General features: G+C 57.2%; 2 protein-coding genes across 2 annotated transcripts; both read left to right on the forward strand.

Annotated features, from left to right (window-relative positions):
- The first annotated feature begins 6,882 nt into the window (after positions 1-6,882).
- On the forward strand, positions 6,883-24,226 carry STMN4 (stathmin 4). The gene is made up of 6 exons (XM_032684200.1): positions 6,883-6,943; positions 15,514-15,571; positions 18,026-18,121; positions 19,420-19,625; positions 21,642-21,833; positions 22,898-24,226. Exons 2-6 carry the CDS (start codon positions 15,559-15,561, stop codon positions 22,955-22,957), a joined length of 567 nt encoding a protein of 188 aa, XP_032540091.1. The 5' UTR covers positions 6,883-6,943; positions 15,514-15,558; the 3' UTR covers positions 22,958-24,226.
- Positions 13,340-15,230, forward strand: LOC116785035. Its single transcript, XM_032684199.1, has 2 exons — positions 13,340-13,966; positions 14,068-15,230. The coding sequence occupies exons 1-2, from the start codon at positions 13,340-13,342 to the stop codon at positions 14,443-14,445; spliced, it is 1,005 nt and encodes a 334-aa protein (XP_032540090.1). The 3' UTR covers positions 14,446-15,230.
- Positions 24,227-24,678: the final 452 nt, after the last annotated feature.

Here is a 24,678-nt window from a genome sequence, read left to right on the forward strand (position 1 = left end):
TACCCTTTTCCTGCCCTTTTCCCACTCTTTTCCTTCCCTTTTCCTTCCCTTTTCCTGCCCTTTCTCTGCCCTTTTCCAGCACCTTTCCTGCCTTTTTCCTGCCAATTTCCTGCTCTTTTCCTTCCCTTTTCCTACTCTTTCCCTGTCCTTTTCCCGCTCTTTTCCCGCCCATTTCCTGCTCTTCTCCCGCTCTTTCCCCACCCTTTTCCTGCTCTTTTCCTACTCTTTTCCAGCCCTTTTCCTGCTCTTTTCCCACCCTTTTCCTTCCCTTTTTCTGCTCTTTTCCTTCCCTTTTCCTGCTCTTTTCCAGCCCTTCTCCTGCCCCATTCCTGCTTTATTCCTGCTCTTTTCCCACTCTTTTCCTGCCCTTTTCCCACCCTTTTCCTGCCCATTTTCTGCTCTTTTCCTGCCCTTTTCCCACTCTTTCCCTCCTCTTTTCCAGCCATTTTCCTGCCCTTTTCCTGTCCTTTTCCTACCCTTTTCCTGTCCTTTTCCTACCCTTTTTCTACCCTTTTCCTGCCCTTTTCCCGCTATTTTCCTGCTCTTTTCCAGAGCCGTGGGCAGGATGTTGCTGTTACCGAGTGGTTTCCATGGATTTTCCCCCCCTTTGCTCAGGATTCTCCTTGGGAACAGGAACCAGAGGATGGAAAAACCAGGGAGATCTTGGAATTGCATTGATCCTTCCCTGCATCCCAATTTTCCCTTCCCTTCATCCCATCCCACATTCCCTGCATCCCATCCCTCCTTCCCTGCATCCCATCCCACATTCCCTGCATCCCATCCCTCCTTCCCTTCATCCCATCCCACATTCCCTGCATCCCATCCCTCCTTCCCTACATCCCATCCCTCCTTCCCTGCATCCCAATTATCCCTTCCCTGCATTCCATCCCTCCTTCCCTGCATTCCATCCCTCCTCCCCTGCATCCCATCCCTCCTTCCCTTCATCCCATCCCACATTCCCTGCATCCCATCCCACATTCCCTGCATTCCATCCCTCCTTCCCTGCATTCCATCCCTCCTTCCCTGCATCCCATCCCACATTCCCTGCATCCCATCCCACATTCCCTGCATCCCATCCCTTCCTTCCCTGCATCCCATCCCTTTCTTTCCTCCATCCCATCCCTCATTCCCTTTATCCCATCCCACATTTCCTGCATCCCAATTATCCCTTCCCTGCATCCCATCCCACATTCCCTGCATCCCATCCAACATTCCCTGCATCTCAGTTATCTGTTCCCTGCATCCCATCCCACATTCCCTGCATCCCATCCCTCCTTCCCTACATCCCATCCCTCCTTCCCTACATCCCATCCCTCCTTCCCTGCATCCCATCCCACATTCCCTGCATCCCATCCCTTCCTTCCCTGCATCCCATCCCACATTCCCTGCATCCCATCCCTTCTTTCCCTGCATCCCATCCCACATTCCCTGCATCCCATCCCTTCCCTTCATCCCATCCCACATTCCCTGCATCCCATCCCTCCTTCCCTGCATCCCATCCCACATTCCCTGCATCCCATCCCTTCCTTCCCTGCATCCCATCCCACATTCCCTGCATCCCATCCCTTCTTTCTCTGCATCCCATCCCACATTCCCTGCATCCCATCCCTTCCCTTCATCCCATCCTACGTTCCCTGCATCCCATCCCACATTCCCTGCATCCCATCCCTCCTTCCCTCCATCCCATCGCCCCTTCCCTGCATCCCAATTTTCCCTTCCCTTCATCCCATCGCTCCCTCCCATCCAGAGACCCCCTGGAACTCCCAATCCCGGGATCCCCATCCGGGTTCCCCCATCCCGGTTCTCCCCCTTTTCCTGGGATTGGGACGGGATCGAAAAGGGGGCGGGGCTTCATTTCCTCCCCTGACCAAGCCGCCCGCTCCCATTGGCTGCCGCCGGCCGATGATGTCATTTCTGACCAATCCGCTCTCACCACCTCGCTTTTTCCCCGCCCCTCCTTTTCCACCCCCGGAGCATTCCCGGCGGGATTTGGGGGGATCCGGGACCCCCCCCGGGGGGAACTCCCTGGGAAGGGGGGAGATCAGAATTCCCTGGAAGGGGAGATGGGAATTCCCTGGGAAGGGGAGATGGGAATTCCCTGGGAAGGGGGAGATGAGAATTCCCTGGGAAGGGGAGATCAGAATTCCCTGGGAAGTAGGAGATCAGAATTCCCTGGGAAGGGGGGAGATCAGAATTCCCTGGGAAGGGGAGATGAGATTTCCCTGGAAAGGGGAGATGGGAATTCCCTGGGAAGGGGGAAATGGGAATTCCCTGGGAAGGGGAGATGAGAATTCCCTGGGAAGGGGAGATCAGAATTCCCTGGGAAGGGGAGATCAGAATTCCCTGGGAAGTGGAGATCAGAATTCCCTGTGCAGGGGAGATGGGAATTCCCTGAGAAGATGAGAATTTCCTGGGAAGGGAAGATGGGAATTCCCTGGGAACTGGAGCTCAGAATTCCCTGTGCAGGGGAGATGGGAATTCCCTGAGAAGATGAGAATTTCCTGGGAAGGGAAGATGAGAATTCCCTGGGAAGGGGAGATGAGAATTCCCTGGGAAGGGGGAGATGGGAATTCCCTGAGGAGATCAGAATTCCCTGGGAAGGGGAAATGAGAATTCCCTGGGAAGGGGAGATGAAAATTCTCTGGGACGAGGGAGATCAGAATTCCCTGTGAAGGGGAGATGGGAATTCCCTGGGAAGGGGAAGATGAGAATTCCTTGGGAAGGCAGAGATCAGAATTCCCTGGGAAGGGGAGATGGGAATTCCCTGAGGAGATCAGAATTCCCTGAGAAGGGGGAGATGAGAATTCCCTGGAAAGGTGAGAATTCCCTGGGAAGGGGGAGATGGGAATTCCCTGGGAAGGGGAGATGGGAATTCCCTGAGGAGATGAGAATTCCCTGGGAAGGGGAGATGAGAATTCCCTGGGAAGGGGGAGATCGGAATTCCCTGGGAAGGGAGAGATGAGAATTCCCTGGGAAGGGGAGATGAGAATTCCTCGGGAAGGGCACCAAGATCCTGGGAGAGGGGGTCATTCCCTGCGCCCGAATCCCGGGAATCTCAAAGGAGCCTTGGATCGGAGCCCTCCCAACCCCCTCCCGGTGCCACCCGGGGCCGGGCCGGGGCCACGCGGGGCCATCAAAGGCCCTTTGTCCCCCTGTCCTTTTGTCCCACTGTCCCTCTGTCCCTTTGTCCCCCTGTCCCTCTGTCCCGCTGTCCCGGTGTCCGGGATCCCATCCCTGGGCAGCCCCTCGCACATTCCATGGGCGTCCCACCTCTTTCCCGGGATCTGCCCGGTCAGGGGGGCTCGGTTTTAAGGCTCATCCCATTCCATGGGCAGGGACACCTCCCGCTATCCCAGGGAATCCAACCTGGCCTGGGACACTCCCAGGGATCCAGGGGCAGCCACAGCTTCTCTGGGAATTCCAGCCCAGCCCCTCCCCACCCTCCCAGCCAGGAATCCCTTCCCAATCTCCCCCCCAAATCTCCCCTTTCCCACTGGGATCCATTCCCTGGGGCCTGGCATTCCAGGCCCTGAGCCCAAATCCCTCTCCCGCTCTCCCGGAGCCCCTTCAGGCTCTGGAATGTTCTCCAAGCTCTGCCGGGATCCTTCCCTTCTCCAGCCTGGCCATTCCCAGCTCTCCCAGCCTGGAGCCAGAGCTGCCATTGGATCCATCCCCAGCCCAACTCCTCCCTGGGAAGGAGTTCAGGGAACAAGGGGGTTCCCTGGGAATCTCGGGGCTCAGGGCAGGGTCTCCCTTCCCCTTTCCCGCCTTTTCCATCCCCACATTCCATAAAAATCCCTCTGAATGGACTCTGAGTGTCCTTTATCCTGGAATCCTGGAATGGTTTGGGGTGGGAAGGGCCCTTAAATCCCATCCCATTCCATGTTCAGGGACACCTCCCGCTATCCCAGGTGGCTCCAGCTTTTCCTTGGACGCTCCCAGGGATCCAGGGGCAGCCACAGCTTCTCTGGGAATTCCAGCCCAGCCCCTCCCCACCCTCCCAGGTGGGAATTCCTTCCCAGGATCCCCTCTCTCCCTGCCCTCTGGCAGTGGGAAGCCATTCCCTGGGTCCTGTCATTCCAGGCCCTGATCCCAAATCCCTCTCCCGCTCTCCTGGAGCCCCTTCAGGCTCTGGAATGTGCTCCAAGCTCTCCCTGGAGCTCGATGTTTCCCCTTTAATCCCTTGGAGCTGCATCCCCCAGGATTTGTCTCCCGGGAAACAGAAGCCCTCAAAGCTCGTCCCGTTCCAACCCCGAACACCTCCCGCTATCCCGGGTCGCTCCAGTCCCCGGATCGGACGCTCCCGGGGGTGGCACATTCCCGGGGACCCCCTTTTTCCAGGGGGGGTCCCTCCCCGTGTCCTTCCCGAAGCCACGGGCACCCCAAAGCCACCCCACCCCCCTTTTTCCAGAGGGATCCACGTCCCGTTGCACAAGGACGGACACCGGAGCCTAAAAATACCGGCACAGATCCCGCGGGATCGCAGCCGGGCCCGAACTAGGCCGGGCCGGGGAGAGGGGGGGGGAGCGGGATTTTTGGGAAGGACACGGCCCCAAAAAGGCTCCCCAGGGGGCCCCCCCCTCACCCCGACATCCCAAAATAGCTCCGGGATCTGGGACTCGGCCTCTCCGCGCTCCCGTTGCCCAGTTCGGGATGGAGGATCCCTGGGATTTGGGACTCGGCCTCTCCGAGCTCCGGCTGCTGGTTTGGGGCTGGAAAATCATTGGGATCGGGGATTTGGCCTCTCCCATTGCTCAGTTTGGGATTTAGGGTCATTGGGATCTGGGATTTGGCCTCTCCCATTGCTCAGTTTGGGATTTAGGGTCATTGGGATCTGGGATTTGGCCTCTCCCATTGCTCACTTTGGGATCAGGATCATTGGGATCTGGGATTTGGCCTCTCCCGTTGCTCAGTTTGGGATTTAGGATCACTGGGATCTGGGATTTGGCCTCTCCCATTGCTCACTTTGGGATTTAGGATCATTGGGATCGGGGATTTGGCCTCCCATTGCTCAGTTTGGGATTTAGGGTCATTGGGATCTGGGATTTGGCCTCTCCCATTGCTCACTTTGGGATTTAGGATCACAGAACACCCCATTTGCCCCATAGGACACCCCATTACCCCATAGGACACCCCATTGCCCCCCAGGACACCCCATAACCCCATAGGACACCCCACAGCCCCCATAGGACACCCCATTACCCCATAGGACACCCCACAACCCCATAGGGCACCCCATTGCCCCATAGGACACCCCATTGCCCCCCCAGGACACCCCATTGCCCCATAGGACACCCCATTACCCCCCCCAGACACCCCATAACCCCATAGCACACCCCATTACCCCCATAGGACACCCCATAACCCCATAGGACACCCCATTGCCCCACAGGACACCCCATTGCCCCACAGGGCACCCCATTGCCCCCCCACAGGACACCCCATTACCCCCCCATAGGACACCCCATTGCCCCCATAGGACACCCCATTGCCCCATAGGACACCCCATTGCCCCCACAGGACACCCCATTGCCCCCATAGGACACCCCATTTGCCCCACAGGACACCCCATTGCCCCATAGGACACCCCATTGTCCCCATAGGACACCCCACAGCCCCCATAGGATACCCCATTGCCCCCCCAGGACACCCCATTGCCCCCATAGGACACCCCATTGCCCCCATAGGACACCCCATTACCCCCCCATAGGACACCCCATTACCCCCCCAGGACACCCCATTGCCCCCACAGGACACCCCATTGCCCCCATAGGACACCCCATTACCCCCCCATAGGACACCCCATTGCCCCACAGGACACCCCACAGCCCCCATAGGACACCCCATTACCCCCCCAGGACACCCCATTGCCCCATAGGACACCCCATTGTCCCCATAGGACACCCCACAGCCCCCATAGGATACCCCATTGCCCCCCCAGGACACCCCATTGCCCCCATAGGACACCCCATTGCCCCCATAGGACACCCCATTACCCCCCCATAGGACACCCCATTGCCCCCCCCCAGGACACCCCATTGTCCCCATAGGACACCCCATTGCCCCCCACAGGACACCCCACAACCCCATAGGACACCCCATTGCCCTCATAGGACACCCCATTAACCCCATAGGACACCCCATTACCCCCACAGGACACCCCATAACCCCCATAGGACACCCCATAACCCCCATAGGACACCCCACAGCCCCCCCAGGACACCCCACAGCCCCCCCATGTACGGGGACCCCCCCCATCTCCTTTTGGGGGGGGCAGGAGGTGATTTGGGGTCCCCTGACCCTCCCCAGCCCCCCCAAACCCTTTGGGGGGGGGTCCCTCCCTTTGTCCCCCCGTCCCTCTCCGGCTTCGGATCCCGCTGGGATCCCACCTCGCATCCCAACCACGTGCTCGGCCCTTCCCACCCTTCCCCTCCCAAACCCCAAAATCCGCCCCCCCCCCCAAAAAAACCCCAAACCCACCCCTCGCCCTTCCACCGCTTTAACGATTTCCCACCGATTTATTCTAAGAATCCTCCTTTTTTTTCTCTTTTTTTTTTATTTTTTAATCCCTTTTTTTATCCCGATTTTTTTTTCCATCCCGATTTTTTTTTTATTCCGATTTTTTTTCCTTTTTTTTTAAAATTTCCCCCCCCCCCCGACCCCAAAAATAGCGGCCGGGGTGTGACGTCAGCGGGCGGGGCCCGCGCCGCGGGCCGCAGCCAATGGGGCGGGGGGGCGGGGCTTCTGTGGGGCACAGCCAATGGGGAGGGTGGGGCGGGGCTTCGGCGGGGCGCAGCCAATGGGCGGGCGGGGCCGCGGCGGGGCGCAGCCAATGGGAGGGCGCGGCGGTGATGTCATGGGGGCGGTGGGGCGCGGACCCCCCGAGGCCGCGTTAAAGGCGCGCGGGCGGAGCCGCGAGAGCAGCGCGAGCTGCGAGAGCGCCGTGAGTCCGGATCGATCGATCGATCGGGGGGGGTTCGATCGATTGGGGGGGGGGGTTGATTGATCGGGGGGGTGTTTGATTGATTAGGGAGGGGTTCCATTGATTAGGGGGGTGTTTGATTGATTGGGGAGGTGTTTGATTGATCGGGGGGTGTTTGATTGATGAGGGAGGGGTTCGGTTGATTAGGGGGGCGTTCGATCGATTAGGGAAGGGTTCGATTGGTTGGGGGGGTGTTTGATTGATTAGGGTGGGGTTCGATTGATTAGGGAGGGGTTTGATCGATGAGGGGGGTGTTTGATTCATTGGGGGGGTGTTCGATTGATTAGGGGGTGTTCGATTGATTAGGGAGGGGTTCGGTTGATTAGGGGGGCGCTCGATCGATTAGGGAGGGGTTCGATTGGTTGGGGGGGTGTCTGATTGATTAGGGAGGGGTTTGATTCATTGGGGGGTGTTCGATTGATTAGGGAGTGGTTCGGTTGATTAGGGGGGCGTTCGATCGATTAAAGGGGTTCGATTGATTAGGGGGTGTTTGATTGATAAGGACCCTCCCTTATTGGATTGATTAGGGAGGGGTTTCATTGATCAGGGGGTGTTTGCTTCATTGGGGGGATGTTTGATCGATTAGGGAGGGGTTCGATCGATTAGGGGGGTGTTGGATTGATTGGGGAGCAGTTGGATTGATTGGGGGGTGTTCGATTGATTAGGGAGGGGTTCGATTGATTAGGGGGGCGTTCGATCGATTAGGGAGGGGTTCGATTGGTTGGGGGGGTGTTTGATTGATTAGGGTGGGGTTCGATTGATTAGGGAGGGGTTTGATCGATTAGGGGTGTGTTTGATCGATGAGGGGGGTGTTTGATTCATTGGGGAGGTGTTTGATTGATTAGGGAGGGGTTCGGTTGATTAGGGGGGCGTTCGATCGATTCGGGAGGGGTTCGATTGGTTGGGGGTGTCTGATTGATTAGGGAGGGGTTTGATCGATTAGGGGGGTGTTTGATAAGGGAGGGGTTCGATTGATTAGGGGGGTGTTTGATTGATAAGGGAGGGGTTGGATTGATTAGGGAGGGGTTTCATTGATCAGGGGGTGTTTGATTCATTGGGGGGATGTTTGATCGATTAGGGAGGGGTTCAATTGATTAGGGGGGTGTTTGATTGATTAGGGAGGAGTTCGATTGATTAGGGAGGGGTTGGATTGATTAGGGAGGGGTTCGATTGATTGGGGGGGTGTTTGATTGAGAAGGGGGTTGATTGATCAGGGGATGTTTGATTGATCAGGGCGGTGTTCGATTCGTTAGGGGGGTTTTTGGTTCATTGGGGGGCGTTTGATCGGGGGGGGTTCGATTGATTAGGGAGGGGTTCGATTGATTAGGGAGGGGTTGGGTTGATTGATCGGGGGTGTTTGATTGATTCGGGGGGTGAATCATTGGGGGGGGTTGATCGATAAGGGGGTGTTTGATTCATTGGGGGGCATTTGATTCGGGGGGTGTTTGATTGATCGGGGGGGTTCGATTGATTAGAGAGGGGTTCGATCGATTAGGGAGGGGTTTCATTGATAAGGGGGTGTTGGATTCATTGGGGGGGTGTTCGATTGATTAGGGAGGGGTTGGATCGATTAGGGGGTGTTTGATTGATTAAGGAGGGGTGGGATTGATTAGGGAGGGGTTTCATTGATCAGAGGGTGTTTGATTCATTGAGGGGGTGTTTGATTGATTAGGGAGGGGTTCCATTGATTAGGGAGGGGTTTCATTGATCAGGGGGTGTTTGATTCATTGAGGGGGTGTTTGATTGATTAGGGAAGGGTTCCATTGATTAGGGAGGGGTTTCATTGATTAGGGAGGGGTTCCATTGATTAGGGAGGGGTTCCATTGATTAGGGAGGGGTTTCATTGATCAGGGGGTGTTTGATTCATTGAGGGGGTGTTTGATTGATTAGGGAAGGGTTCCATTGATTAGGGAAGGGTTCCATTGATTAGGGCGGTGTTTGATTGATTAGGGAGGGGTTCCATTGATTAGGGAGGGGTTTCATTGATCAGGGGGTGTTTGATTCATTGGGGGGGTGTTTGATTGATTAGGGAGGTTTTCGATTGATTAGGGAGGTGTTTGGTTGATTAGGGAGGTATTTGATTGATTGGGGGAGTGATTGATGATGGGGGGTTCGATTGATTAGTGAGGGGTTTAATTGATCAGGGAGGGGTTTGATTGATCGGGGTGTGTTTGATTGATAAGGGGGTTTTGATTCATTGGGGGGGTGTTTGATCGGGGGGTTGATCAATAAGGGGGTGTTTAATTGGGGGTGTTTAATTGATAAGGGCGTGTTTGATTGGGGGTGTTCGATCAATAAGGGGGTGTTTGATTGATCAGGGGGGTGTTTGATTGATCAGGGGGCTGTCTGATTGATCAGGGAGGTGTTTGATTGATCAGGGGGCTGTTTGATTGATCAGGGAGGTGTTTGATTGATCAGGGGGCTGTTTGATTGATCGGGGAGGTGTTTGATTGATCAGGGGGCTGTTTGATTGATCAGGTGGGTGTTTGATTGATCAGGGGGCTGTTTGATTGATTAGGGGGGTGTTTGATTGATCAGGGGGCTGTTTGATTGATTAGGGGGGTGTTTGATTGATCAGGGAGGTGTTTGATTGATCGGGGAGGTGTTTGATTGATCAGGGGGCTGTTTGATTGATTAGGGGGGTGTTTGATTGATCAGGGGGCTGTTTGATTGATCAGGGGACTGATTGATCAGGGAGGTGTTTGATCAGGGGGCTGTTTGATTATCAGGGGGCTGATTGATTGATTAGGGGGGTGTTTGATTGATAAGGGAGTAATTGATTGATAAGGGGGTGTTTGATTGATTAGGGAGGTGATTGATTGATAAGGGATGTTTAATTGATAAGGGGGTGTCTGATTGATTGGGGGGTGTTCGATTCATTAGGGCTGTGTTTGATTTATTGGGGGTGCTTAATTGATCAGGGGGTGTTTAATTGATCGGGGGTGTTTGGTTAATTAAAGCTGTGTTTAATTGATCAGGAGGTATTTGATTAATTAGGGCGGTGTTTGATTTATCGGGGGTGTTTAATTGATCGGGGGGTGTTTGATTAATTAGGAGGGTGTTTGATTTATTGGGTGTTTAATTGATCAGGCGGTGTTTGATTAATTAGGGCTGTGTTTGATTTATTGGGGGTGTTTAATTGATCAAGGGGTGTTTGGTTAATTAGGGCTGTGTTTAATTGATCAGGGGGTGTTTGATTGATTGAGGGGTTTTTGATTAATTAGGGCTGTGTTTGATTTATTGGGGGTGTTTAATTGATCGGGGGGTGTTTGATTAATTAGGGCTGTGTTTGATTTATTGGGGGTGTTTAATTGATCAGGGGTGTTTGGTTAATTAGGGCGGTGTTTAATTGATCAGGGGGTGTTTGATTGATTGAGGGGTTTTTGATTAATTAGGAGGGTGTTTGATTTATTAGGTGTTTAATTGATTGGGGGGTGTTTGATTAATTAGGAGGGTGTTTGATTTATTGGGGGTGTTTAATTGATCAAGGGGTGTTTGATCAATTAGGGCTCTGTTTAATTGATCAGGGGGTGTTTGATTGATTGAGGGGTTTTTGATTAATTAGGAGGGTGTTTGATTTATTGGGTGTTTAATTGATCGGGGGGTGTTTGATTAATTAGGGCTGTGTTTGATTTATTGGGGGTGTTTAATTGATCGGGGGGTGTTTGATTAATTAGGGCTGTGTTTGATTTATTGGGGGTGTTTAATTGATCAGGGGTGTTTGGTTAATTAGGGCTCTGTTTAATTGATCAGGGGGTGTTTGATTGATTGAGGGGTTTTTGATTAATTAGGAGGGTGGTTGATTTATTGGGTGTTTAATTGATCGGGGGGTGTTTGATTAATTGGGCGGTGTTTGATTTATTGGGGGTGTTTAATTGATCAAGGGGTGTTTGGTTAATTAGGGCTGTGTTTAATTGATGGGGGGGTGTTTAATTGATGGGGGGGTGTTTAATTGATGGAGGGGTGTTTAATTGATCAGGAGGTGTTCGATTAATTAGAGCAGTGTTTGATTTATTGGGGGGTGTTTAATTGATCAGGGGCTGTTTGGTTAATTAGGGCTGTGTTTAATTGATGGGGGGGTGTTTAATTGATGGGGGGTGTTTGATTAATTAGGGCTGTATTTGATTGGTTGGGGGGTCGCAGGACACGCCCACCATTGGGGGGGGGGAGGGGATGGGGCTCAGCACCCCCAGGATTCCCGGGAAATCTCCATCCCGAGGGGGGACCCTCCCCCTCAGCATTCCCAGATCCCACACCCTCGGCATTCCCGGGATTCCACATCCCCAGGATCCTCTGGGAACCCCCATTTTCCAGGGGAGGGACCCTCAGCATTCCCGGGATCCCGCACTCCCAGGATCCTCTGGGAACCCCCATTTTCCAGGGAAAGGATCCTCCCCCTCAGCATTCCCGGGATCCCGCACCCTCAGCATTCCCGGGGTCCCGCACCCCCGGGATCCTCTGGGAACCCCCATTTTCCAGGGAAAGGATCCTCCCCCTCAGCATTCCCGGGATTCCCCACCCCCAGGATCCTCTGGGAACCCCCATTTTCCTGGGAAAGGATCCTCCCCCTCAGCATTCCCGGGATTCCCCACCCCCAGGATCCTCTGGGAACCCCCATTTTCCCGGGAAAGGATCCTCCCCCTCAGCATTCCCGGGATTCCCCACCCCCAGGATCCTCTGGGGGCTCCCATTTTCCAGGGAAGGGACCCTCAGCATTCCCAGGATCCCACACCCCCAGGGTCCTCAGGGGGCTCCCATTTTCCAGGGAAGGGACCCTCAGCATTCCCAGGATCCCGCACCTGCTGGATCCTCTGGGAACCCCCATTTTCCAGGGAAAGGACCCTCCCCCTCAGAATTCCCGGATCCCACACCCCCAGGGATCCCCTGGGGGACTCCAGAATGCCTCCTGGAATGCCAGGAATTCTTGAGGCGCTGCCCTGCCCTCGGCAGCCTCTGGAATCTTTATTCCCGGAGGGAATTCAGGAGCTGAATCCCGGAGGCGCTGCCTGGGATCGGGATGGGCTCGCTGGGATCGGGATGGGCTCGCTGGGATCGGGATGGGCTCGCCGGGATCAAGATCAGCTCACTGGGATTGGGATTGTCTGGGATCGGGATGGTCTCACCGGGATCGGGATGGTCTCACCGGGATCGGGATTGTCTGGCTGGGATCAGGATGTTCTTTCTCACTGGGATCAGGATGTTCTCACTGGGATTGGGATGGGCTCCCTGGGATCAGGATCAGGTCCCTGGGATCGGGATGGTCTGACTGGGATTGGGATGTTCTCGCTGGGATTGGGATTGTCTGGCTGGGATCGGGATGGTCTGACTGGGATTGGGATTGTCTGGCTGGGATCGGGATGGTTTGACTGGGATTGGGATGGACTCACTGGGATCAGGATCAGGTCCCTGGGATGGGGATGGTCTGGCTGGGATCGGGATGTTCTCGCTGGGATTGGGATTGTCTGGCTGGGATCGGGATGGTTTGACTGGGATTGGGATTGTCTGGCTGGGATCGGGATGGTTTGACTGGGATTGGGATGGACTCACTGGGATCAGGATCAGGTCCCTGGGATGGGGATGGTCTGGCTGGGATCGGGATGGTCTCCCTGGGATCAGGATCAGGTCCCTGGGATTGGGATGGTCTGGCTGGGATCAGGATCAGGTCCCTGGGATTGGAATTGTCTGGCTGGGATTGGGATTGTCTGGCTGGGATCGGGATGGACTCACCGGGATTGGGACGATCTTGCTGGGATCAGGATGGGCTCACTGGGATTGGGATGATCTTGCCGGGAACGGGATGGTCTGGCTGGGATTAGGATGGGCTCACTGGGATCGGGATTGTCTCCCTGGGATTGGGATTGTCTCCCTGGGATCGGGATGGTCTCCCTGGGATCGGGATGGTCTCCCTGGGGTCAGGATTGTCTGGCTGGGATTGGGATGGACTCACCGGGATCGGGATTGTCTGGCTGGGATCGGGATTGTCTGGCTGGGATCGGGATTGTCTGGCTGGGATCGGGATGGTCTCTCTGGGATCAGGATGGTCTGACTGGGATCGGGATGGGCTCACTGGGATCGGGATGGGCTCACTGGGATTGGGATGATCTTGCCGGGAACAGGATGGTCTGGCTGGGATTAGGATGGGCTCACTGGGATCGAGATCACCTCCCTGGGATCGGGATTGTCTGGCTGGGATCGGGATTGTCTGGCTGGGATCGGGATGGTCTCTCTGGGATCGGGATGGTCTCTCTGGGATCGGGATGGACTCACTGGGATCAGGATCGTCTGGCTGAGACTGGGATTGTCTGGTTGGGATTGGGATGTTCTGGCTGAGATTGGGATCACTTTACTGGGATCGGGATGGTCTCTCTGGGATCGGGATGGTCTCTCTGGGATGGGGATGGTCTCTCTGGGATCAGGATCAGGTCCCTGGGATGGGGATGGTCTGACTGGGATCGGGATGGTCTCCCTGGGATCAGGATCAGGTCCCTGGGATGGGGATGGTCTGGCTGGGATCGGGATGGTCTCCCTGGGATCAGGATCAGGTCCCTGGGATTGGGATGGTCTGGCTGGGATCAGGATCAGGTCCCTGGGATTGGGATTGTCTGGCTGGGATTGGGATTGTCTGGCTGGGATCGGGATGGACTCACCGGGATTGGGACGATCTTGCTGGGATCAGGATGGGCTCACTGGGATCAGGATGATCTTGCCGGGAACAGGATGGTCTGGCTGGGATTAGGATGGGCTCACTGGGATCGGGATTGTCTCCCTGGGATTGGGATTGTCTCCCTGGGATTGGGATTGTCTCCCTGGGATCAGGATGGTCTCCCTGGGGTCAGGATTGTCTGGCTGGGATTGGGATGGACTCACCGGGATTGGGATGATCTTGCTGGGATCGGGATTGTCTGGCTGGGATCGGGATGGTCTCTCTGGGATCAGGATGGTCTGGCTGGGATCGGGATGGTCTCTCTGGGATCAGGATGGTCTGGCTGGGATCGGGATGGGCTCACTGGGATCGGGATGGGCTCACTGGGATTGGGATGATCTTGCTGGGAACAGGATGGTCTGGCTGGGATTAGGATGGGCTCACTGGGATCGAGATCACCTCCCTGGGATCGGGATTGTCTGGCTGGGATCGGGATGGTCTCTCTGGGATCGGGATGGTCTCTCTGGGATCGGGATGGTCTCTCTGGGATCGGGATGGACTCACTGGGATCAGGATCGTCTGGCTGAGACTGGGATTGTCTGGTTGGGATTGGGATGTTCTGGCTGAGATTGGGATCACTTTACTGGGATCGGGATGGTCTCTCTGGGATCGGGATGGTCTCTCTGGGATCGGGATGGTCTCTCTGGGATGGGGATGGTCTCTCTGGGATCAGGATCACCTCTCTAGGATCAGGATGGTCTCTCTGGGATCAGGATGGTCTCCCTGGGATCGGGATTGTTCCCTCCGTGCCGGGATTTGAGCGCAGTTTCATTTTGGGGGTCCCCACCCCGCTTCCCCCGGTGGGATGGGGAGGGCGATTCCCACTTGGAAGAGCTTCCAAACACCTGGAAAAGCATCTGGATCCAGCCAGGATCCGGCTTCCCACCCCCCCCCTCCTCCCTCTCCAGCCGTATCCATGGGGATGGATCCCGGGGCTGGCAGATGCTTCCAGGCTTTTATCCTGTGGGAACGCCCACGGGAGAGGGCTGGGAAAGCCTGGAATGCCTCCAGATCCCCTGGAAAAGGAGGATTTGGGGAGGGGGGGGAGCACCAGGAGCCAGGGATCGTCTCCAGGGACGGCATTCCCAGATTTTATCCCCATTCCCGCTCCCCTGGCAGCTCCAGGGCGGGTCGTTTGTGTGATTCCCTCCGGCAAATCCCGGCGGGAAAAGGAGGAGGGGCTGGAATTCCCGGGGTGTCGCATCCCTGGAATGTCCCTTCCCTGGGATCGGAGGGTCCCTGTTGGAAAGAAGGGGGGGGATTTTTTTTCTTCCCCCCTTGGAATGCAAAGCTGGGGATAATCCCCTAAAAAAACCGGCTCGGCTCCGGCTCTGGCGCAGCCGGGAAGGGCGTTCCCAGCAGGAAACCCTTGGGATGCCACCGGCGCTCCCAGAAAACCCCGGGAACGGGGAAGAGCCCGGATTATCCCGGTTTTCCTGATCCCCCGCTCCCAGGGGGGGATGGGGGGGAAGATGGGGATGATCCCTCCAGAGCTGCAGCCACGGAGAACCCCGGGAAAGGTCCTGGTGGGATTTGGGAGATCCCGGTGTGTCGGTGCTTCCAGAGGGGTTTGGAAAGGGGAGGGGTGAGGATTGGGAAACTTGGGATGTGGGAGGGGCAGCAATGGGGTGTCCATCCCATCCATCCCATCCCATCCCATCCCATCCCATCCCATCCCATCCCATCTTTATCCCATCCCATCTTTATCCCATCCCCATCCCATCCCATCCCCCCCGGAGCCGTTTCCCGAGGGTTCCAGGAGGATTCCAGTGCCCCCATTCCCAGGACACCCCCACTGACCCCCCCCTCCCACCCCTTTGCTCCGCAGGCTCCCGGATCCCTCTTCCTGCAGAATTCCAAGGATCGTCCCGCCATGACTCTGGCAGGTACTGGAGCATTCCCTGGCACCTGGAACTGATCCCACCCCCTGATCCTGATCCCACCCCTTCCCTGGCACATGGAACGTCCCCCATCCCTGTCATCCCAATCCCACCCCTTCCCTGGCACATGGAATGTCCCCAACATCCCTCTGATCCCAATCCCACCCCTTCCCTGGCACATGGAATGTCCCCCCCATCCCTGATCCCAGTCCCTCCTCTCTGATCCCGATCCCTTCCCTCTGATCCCGATCCCACCCCCCTGATCCCAATCCCTCCTCTCTGATCCCGATCCCTCCTCTCTGATCCCAATCCCTCCTCTCTGATCCCGATCCCTCCTCTCTGATCCCGATCCCTCCTCTCTGATCCCGATCCCGCCCCTCTGATCCCGATCCCGCCCCCCTGATCCCAATCCCTCCTCTCTGATCCCAATCCCGCCCCTCTGATCCCAGTCCCTCCCCTCTGATCCCGATCCCTCCTCTCTGATCCCAATCCCTCCTCTCTGATCCCGATCCCTCCCCTCTGATCCCGATCCCGCCCCCCTGATCCCGATCCCACCCCCCTGATCCCGATCCCTCCTCTCTGATCCCGATCCCTCCTCTCTGATCCCGATCCCGCCCCCCTGATCCCAATCCCTCCTCTCTGATCCCAATCCCGCCCCTCTGATCCCAATCCCTCCCCTCTGATCCCGATCCCTCCTCTCTGATCCCAATCCCTCCTCTCTGATCCCGATCCCTCCCCTCTGATCCCGATCCCTCCCCCCTGATCCCGATCCCTCCCCCTGATCCCAATCCCTTCCCCCTGATCCCGATCCCTCCCCTCTGATCCCGATCCCGCCCTCCTGATCCCCATCCCACCCCCCTGATCCCGATCCCACCCCCCCGATCCCGATCCCACCCCTCTGATCCCAATCCCACCCCCCTGATCCCGATCCCACCCCCCTGATCCCAATCCCACCCCTCTGATCCCAATCCCACACCTCTGATCCCGATCCCACCCCTCTGATCCCGATCCCGCCCTCCTGATCCCCATCCCACCCCCCTGATCCCGATCCCACCCCCCTGATCCCGATCCCTCCCCCTGATCCCGATCCCTTCCCCCTGATCCCGATCCCTCCCCCCTGATCCCGATCCCTCCCCTCTGATCCCAGTCCTCCCTCTCTGATCCCAATCCCTCCTCTCTGATCCCGATCCTCCCTCTCTGATCCCAATCCCGCCCCCCTGATCCCAATCCCTCCTCTCTGATCCTGATCCTCCCTCTCTGATCCCAATCCCGCCCCCCTGATCCCAATCCCTCCTCTCTGATCCTGATCCTCCCTCTCTGATCCTAATCCCGCCCCTCTGATCCTGATCCCTCCTCTCTGATCCCGATCCTCCCTCTCTGATCCCAATCCCGCCCCCCTGATCCCAGTCCCTCCTCTCTGATCCCAATCCCTCCTCTCTGATCCCAATCCTGCCCCTCTGATCCCGATCCTGCCCCTCTGATCTTGATCCCTCCCCTCTGATCCCAATCCCACCCCTCTGATCCCGATCCTCCCTCTCTGATCCCAATCCCACCCCTCTGATCCTGATCCCTCCTCTCTGATCCCGCTCCCTCCTCTCTGATCCCCATCCCTCCTCTCTGATCCTGATCCTCCCTCTCTGATCCCAATCCCGCCCCCCTGATCCTGATCCCACCTCTCTGATCCCGATCCCGCCCCTCTGATCCCAATCCTCCCTCTCTCATCCCGATCCCTCCTCTCTGATCCCGATCCTCCCTCTCTGATCCCAATCCTGCCCCTCTGATCCCAGTCCCTCCTCTCTGATCCCAATCCCTCCTCTCTGATCCCAATCCTGCCCCTCTGATCCCGATCCTGCCCCTCTGATCTTGATCCCTCCCCTCTGATCCCAATCCCACCCCTCTGATCCCGATCCCTCCCCCTGATCCCAATCCCTTCCCCCTGATCCCGATCCCTCCCCTCTGATCCCAATCCTCCCTCTCTGATCCCAATCCCTCCTCTCTGATCCTGATCCCTCCCCTTGATCCCAATCCCTCCTCTCTGATCCCGATCCTCCCTCTCTGATCCCAATCCCGCCCCCCTGATCCCAATCCCTCCTCTCTGATCCTGATCCCTCCTCTCTGATCCCGATCCTCCCTCTCTGATCCCAATCCCGCCCCCCTGATCCCAGTCCCTCCTCTCTGATCCCAATCCCTCCTCTCTGATCCCAATCCTGCCCCTCTGATCCCGATCCTGCCCCTCTGATCTTGATCCCTCCCCTCTGATCCCAATCCTCCCTCTCTCATCCCGATCCCTCCTCTCTGATCCCGATCCCTCCCCCTGATCCCAATCCCGCCCCCCTGATCCCGATCCCTCCCCTCTGATCCCGATCCCCCCCCCCCCATCCCGATCCCGCCCCCCTGATCCCAATCCCTCCTCTCTGATCCCGATCCCGCCCCCCTGATCCCGATCCCGTCTCTTCCCAGCCTACAAGGAGAAGATGAAGGAGCTCCCTCTGGTCTCCCTGTTCTGCTCCTGTTTCCTGTCGGATCCGCTCAACAAGCCGGGATACACGTACGAAGGTGGGACCCCCTTCCCAAACCCCTTCCCAGAGGGAGCCAGGAATTCGGGAAGGGCTCCAGGAACTGTGGAATGATCGGGATCACCCTCCAACCCAACCCGGCGGCTCCGTGGTTTTCTGGGATTGGCGGGAAGCAGGAGGGTGGGTTGGGAGCTGGGGGGGGCTTTGGGAAGAGCGGGAGACCCACGGGGAGATTCCGAGCCCTCAGCATTCCCGAATATTCCCAGCTCGGCCCCACTGGTGCTTTGGGATCCAGGGGATTCCCTGCCTTTGGTGAAAGTCATGGATATCAGGGAATGTGGTGATCCGTGGGGATGGGAGCTCCAGGACACCCATCCAGGGGATATTTGGGAAAACTGAGAGCTGGGCGTCTCCCCAAGGATGGGGAGAGCTCAGCATTCCCAAATATTCCCAGCTCACATCCTTGGATGGGTGTCCTGGAGTTCCCGCCTCAACCCACGACATCGGGGATGAACCACAGGGAAAATTTGGGAAAAATGGGGTGAAACTCCTGGATATGAGGGAATGTGGTGATCCATTGTTGGTGGAAATTCCAGGACACCCATCCAGGGGATATATGGGAAAACTGAGGGCTGGGAATCTCCCCAAGGATGGAGAGAGCTCAGCATTCCCAAATATTCCCAGCTCAACCCCATTGCTGGTTTGGTATCCAAGGGGTTCCCTGCCCTGGGTGAAAGTCATGGATATCAGGGAATGTGGTGATCCATGGGGGTGGGAACTCCAGGACACCCATCCAGGGGATATTTGGGAATGCTGAACTCTCTCCTTCCTTGGGGAGATGCCCAGCCCTCAGCTCTCCCAAATATTCCCTGGATGGATATCCTGGAGTTCCCATCCCAATGGATCACCACATTCCTTAATTTCCAGGAGTTTCACCCCAATTTCCCCAGATTTTCCCTGTGGTTCATCCCCGATGTCGTGGGTTGGGGCGGGAACTCCAGGACACCCATCCAGGGGATATTTGGGAAAACTGAGGGCTGGGAATCTCCCCAAGGATGGAGAGAGCTCAGCATTCCCAAATATTCCCAGCTCAACCCCATTGCTGGTTTGGTATCCAAGGGGTTCCCTGCCTTGGGTGAAAGTCATGGATATCAGGGAATGTGGTGATCCATGGGGGTGGGAACTCCAGGACACCCATCCAGAGGGATCAGCTGGGAACGTCCATCCTTGGGAGGCTCCTCCCGATAACCCAGGCGGGACGCGGAGCCGGAAAGGAGCTCCCGTCCCATTCCCGGCGTTCCGGGCGGTTCCCGGCCGACATTCCCGCCTTGCCGGCAGACACGGTGGAGCTGGCGTGGTCGGTGCTGTCGGACATGGAGGTGATCGAGCTGAGCAAGCGCACGTCGGGCCAGTCCTTCGAGGTGATCCTGAAGCCGCCCTCGTTCGACGGCGTCCCCGAGTTCAACGCGTCGCTGCCGCGCCGCCGCGATCCGTCCCTGGAGGAGATCCAGAAGAAGCTGGAGGCGGCCGAGGAGCGCCGGAAGGTGGGGGGGGGGCAGCGGGAGGCTCCGGCGCCCGGCCTCGGCAAAGTTCTCCGAGTTCCCGACGGCCCCAACCTTGCCAAATTTCCCCAAATTCCCGACCTTGCCGGCCTTGCCAAACTTCCCCAAATTCCCGGTGACCTCAACCGCCCCAACCTTCCCAACCACGCCAACCTTCCCAAACGTCCCCAAATTCCCAATGATCTCAACCACCCCAACCTTCCCAAATTCCCAACCTTCCCAACTTCCTCCAGCTTCTCAACCTTCTCAACCTTCCCAACCTTCCCCAAATTCCCAACAACTCCAACCACCCCAACCACCCCAACCTTCCCAAATTCCCAACTTTCCCAACCTCCCCAACCACCCCAACCTTCCCAAATTCCCAACCTTCTCAACTACCCCAACCTTCTCAACCACCCCAACCTTCCCAAATTCCCAACCTTCCCAACTACCCCAACCTTCTCAACCTTCTCAACCACCCCAACCGTCCCAAAATTCCCAACCATCCCAACCACCCCAACCTTCCCAAATTCCCAGCCTTCCCAAATTCCCAACCTTCCAACTACCCCAACCTTCTCAACCTTCTCAACCTTCTCAACCTTCTCAACCTTCCCAGCCTTCCCAAATTCCCAACCTCCCCAACCTTTTCAACATTCCCAACCTTCCCAACCACCCCAAACTTCCCCAAATTCCCAGTGACCTCAACCACCCCAATCTTCCCAACCACGCCAACCTTCCCAAACGTCCCCAAATTCCCAATGGTCTCAACCACCCCAACCTTCCCAAACTTCCTCAACTTCCTGACCACCCCAACCTTCCCAACCTTCCCCAAATTCCCAATGATCTCAACCACCCCAAGCTTCCCAACCACCCCAACCTTCCCCAAATTCCCAATGATCTCAACCACCCCAAGCTTCCCAACCACCCCAACCTTCCCAAATTCCCAACTTTCCCAACCTCCTCCAACTTCTCAACCTTCCCAACCTTCCCCAAATTCCCAACAACTCCAACCTTCCCCAACCACCCCAACCTTCCCAAAATTCCCAACCACCCCAACCTTCCCAAAATTCCCAACCACCCCAACCTTCCCAAATTCCCAACCTTCCCAACCTCCTCCAACTTCTCAACCTTCCCAACCTTCCCCAAATTCCCAACAACTCCAACCTTCCCCAACCACCCCAACCTTCCCAAAATTCCCAACCACCCCAACCTTCCCAAATTCCCAACCACCCCAACCTTCCCAACCTTCCCCAAATTCCCAACCACCCCAACCTTCCCAAATTCCCAACTTTCCCAACCTTCCCAACCCTCCCAAGCTTCCCAACCACCCCAACCTTCCCAAATTCCCAAATTCCCAACCTCCTCCAACTTCTCAACCTTCTCAACCTTCCCAACCTTCCCAACCTTCCCCAAATTCCCAACCACCCCAACCTTCCCAAAATTCCCAACCTTCCCAACCACCCCAACCTTCCCAAATTCCCAACTTTCCCAACCTTCCCAACCCTCCCAACCTCCCCAACCACCCCAACCTTCCCAGCCTTCCCAACCTTCCCAAATTCCCAACCTTCTCAACCTTCCCAGCCTTCCCAACCTTCCCAAATTCCCAACCTTCCCAGCCTTTTCAACATTCCCAGCCTCCCCAACCTGCCCAGCCTTCCCAACCTTCTCAACCTTCCCAAACTTCCCCAAATTTCCAACCACCCCAACCCCCCCAACATTCCCAACCCCCCCAACCCTCTCAGCCCCTCCAACCTCCCCAACCCCCCTAACCCCCCCAACCTCCCCAAAGTTCCCCAAATTCCAGACCACCCCAACCTTCCCCAAATTCCCAACCCCTCCACCCTTCCCACCCTTCCCAACCCCTCCAACCTCCCCAACCTTCCCACCCTTCCCACCCTTCCCAACCTCCCCAACCCCTCCAACCCCTCTTGACTCCCCCCCACCGCCCTTTCCCTCACGTCCCCGATTCCGGTGCGATCCCGGCCGTTCCCCTGACGTATCCCCGTTTTCCGGGAGCAGTACCAGGAGGCGGAGCTGCGGAAGCACCTGGCGGAGAAGCGGGAGCACGAGCGGGAGGTGATCCAGAAGGCCATCGAGGAGAACAACAACTTCATCAAGACGGCCAAGGAGCGGCTGGCGCAGAAGATGGAGTCCAACAAGGAGAACCGCGAGGCCCACCTGGCGGCCATGCTGGAGAGGCTCCAGGAGAAGGTGGGAGACGGGAAAACACGGAGCGGGGAGGTGGGAAGGGAAGGACGGGTCGCTCGGAATCGTGGAATGCCGGGATGGGTTGGGTGGGAATCCAGTTCCAACCCCGGCACCTCCCGCTATCCCAGGGAATCCAGCCCGACCTTGGACACTCCCAGGGATCCAGGGGCAGCCACAGCTTCTCTGGGAATTCCAGCCCAGCCCCTCCCCACCCTCCCAACCAGGAATCCCTTCCCAATCTCCCCCCCAAATCTCCCCTTTCCCACTGGGATCCATTCCCTGGGGCCTGGCATTCCAGGCCCTGATCCCAAATCCCTCTCCCGCTCTCCTGGAGCCCCTTCAGGCTCTGGAATGTTCTCCAAGCTCTCCCGGGATCCTTCCCTTCTCCAGCCTGGCCATTCCCAGCTCTCCCAGCCTGGAGCCAGAGCTGCCATTGGATCCATCCCCAGCCCAACTCCTCCCTGGGAAGGAGTTCCGGGAACAAGGGGGTTCCCTGGGAATCTCGGGGCTCAGGGCAGGGTCTCCCTTCCCCTTTCCCGCCTTTTCCATCCCCACATTCCATAAAAATCCCTCTGAGTGGATTCTGAGTGTCCTTTATCCTGGAATCCTGGAACGGGTTGGGTGGGAAGGGCCCTTAAATCCCATCCCATTCCATGTTCAGGGACACCTCTCGCTATCCCAGGGAAGGAGCGGAGCACTCCAGCATTCCTTAGGTGATCCCAAGGGAAGGAGCAGAGCACTCCAGCATTCCCTGGATGATCCGAAGGGATCAGAGCACTCCAGCATTCCTTAGGTGATCCCAAGGGAAGGACTCCAGCATTCCTTAGGTGATCCCAAGGGAAGGACTCCAGCATTCCTTAGGTGATCCCAAGGGAATGAGCAGAGCACTCCAGCATTCCCTGGATGATCCCAAGGGATCAGAGCACTCCAGCATTCCCTGGATGATCCCGGGTCCCCCCAGTGTCACCCACCAGCGGGATGACCCTCTGGAACTCCCCGTTGCTTCCCGCCCTTCCGGATTATCCCGGATCCCCTCCCTGACCAGCGTTCCCGCTCCGTTCCCGCAGGACAAGCACGCGGAGGAGGTCCGGAAAAACAAGGAGCTGAAGGAAGAGGCCTCCAGGTAAAGAGGCTCTGCTCGGACTCTCAGCTCCGGGGGCGGATTTTTCCGGAGGCTCCCGCGGGCTCGGCCGGAGCGGGAGGGTCGGGAACGTTCCCTCTGCTTTTCCGTGTCCCGTGCGGAATTGGGACGGAGCCGCCGGGCGATCCCAAGACATTTCCGGGGTGATGGAGGGGAGGGTTGGGAAGTGAAGGAAAGAGAGAGGGGAGGGGGTTTTTTGGGGTGGGAACGGTGGGGGCCGGATTTGAGATCTCTCCACCTGCCTCGGGAGGGTTTTCCCGGCGTCCGGGTCCCGAGGAGGAGGAAGAGGAGGAGGAAGAGGAGGGAAAATCCCGGGGGGCCGGAGGGGGTGGGCAAGGGAGGGTTGGGAATGTGCGTCGTGCGTGGCTGTAGTCGGGAATCCCTCTGGAATCTTCTCCTCCCATCCCGTCTCTTGGCGTCCCTTCCCCCCGTTCCCGCCCGGATTCGGGATCTCTCCCCCCTTTAATTTTACCCTCCAAATTTTGGGAATGGGGAGGAGGATCCCCGTTCCCCTTTGGAATGGTCAGTGATGGGGGAGGGGGGTTGTGGCTCCAAAGGTTTTTTTTTTTTTCTTGGAATCACCCACAATCTTTTCCAAGGAAAGCTCCGTGAGATCCCAAAGAAGGGGGGGGGTTTTGGTTTTTTTTTTTTGTCAGAACTTCCCAAAAAAGAAACCCAACTCATCCCTGTGGGAGAACTCTTGGATGAAATCCCGTTTTCCCGCTGTAAAGCCACCGGCTCCCGAGAACGGAGCAGGAAGAGGGAAAAACAGGGATGTGGAGAATGGAATGGGGGGGGGGAAACAAGAGGGAAAAGGAGGAGGAGGAGCCAGAGGTGGGGTGGAGATGCCCGTGGAAGAGACAATTCCATGGGGAATCGGGAATAGCGGGGGGAAAACCCGTCAGGATCCTCCGGCGGCTTTTCGGGAGCTGCCCCGCAATTCCCGGGAAAAGGAAGGGTGGGAACTCCGCCCCCTCTCCCAATTCCCAGCGGGAATTTGGTCCCTTGACCTCCGACCCCTCCAACTGGTGCCGGAGGGTTTTGCTCTCCGCAAAATTCCCGAGCTCCGGGTCGGGATTCCGGAGGGAATCGCGTCCCCCCCTTCGGCCGTGCCCGGATCCCGGGGTGGGGGGAATTCCCGGGATGAGGGAGCGGGGGCAGGAGCCGGAGGGGCCGTTCCGAGTTTGTCCCTTTTTGTACACAAACGTTGTAAATATGAATAAACTGCCCGGGCCTTTCCTGGCTTTTCTCACGATCCCGGGTGGTTTTTTTTAGGGAAAAGGAGGGAATTAGGGTGGGCGTTGGGATGGGATGGGATGGGATGGGCCTGTTTTCCCCCCTCATCCCAAAAAACCCGCTGGGACTGGGGCGGGTTTGGAGTCTTTTCCCATTCCAGACCCGGAGCAGGGAATTCCATCCGTGTGCTGGGAGAGGAGGGAGCTGGAGATGATCCATGGGTTTATCCCTGGATTAGGGAATCGGGTCTATCCCACTGTTCTGGGTCTCAGTTCTGTGCCACCCAAAATCCTTGGGAGCATCCCCGACATTTCCAGGATCCTGATGGATCCTGGGGGATCCTGAGGGATCCAGGACACCTGGAACCATCCCTGGAGGATCCCAGGGAATTTGGGTGGGCATTGGGATGGGATGGACCTGTTTTCCCTCCCCATCCCAAAAAACCCGGTGGGACTGGGGCAGGTTTGGGGT

Source organism: Chiroxiphia lanceolata, chromosome 3 (genome assembly GCF_009829145.1).
Source record: "Chiroxiphia lanceolata isolate bChiLan1 chromosome 3, bChiLan1.pri, whole genome shotgun sequence".
NCBI lineage: Eukaryota > Metazoa > Chordata > Aves > Passeriformes > Pipridae > Chiroxiphia > Chiroxiphia lanceolata.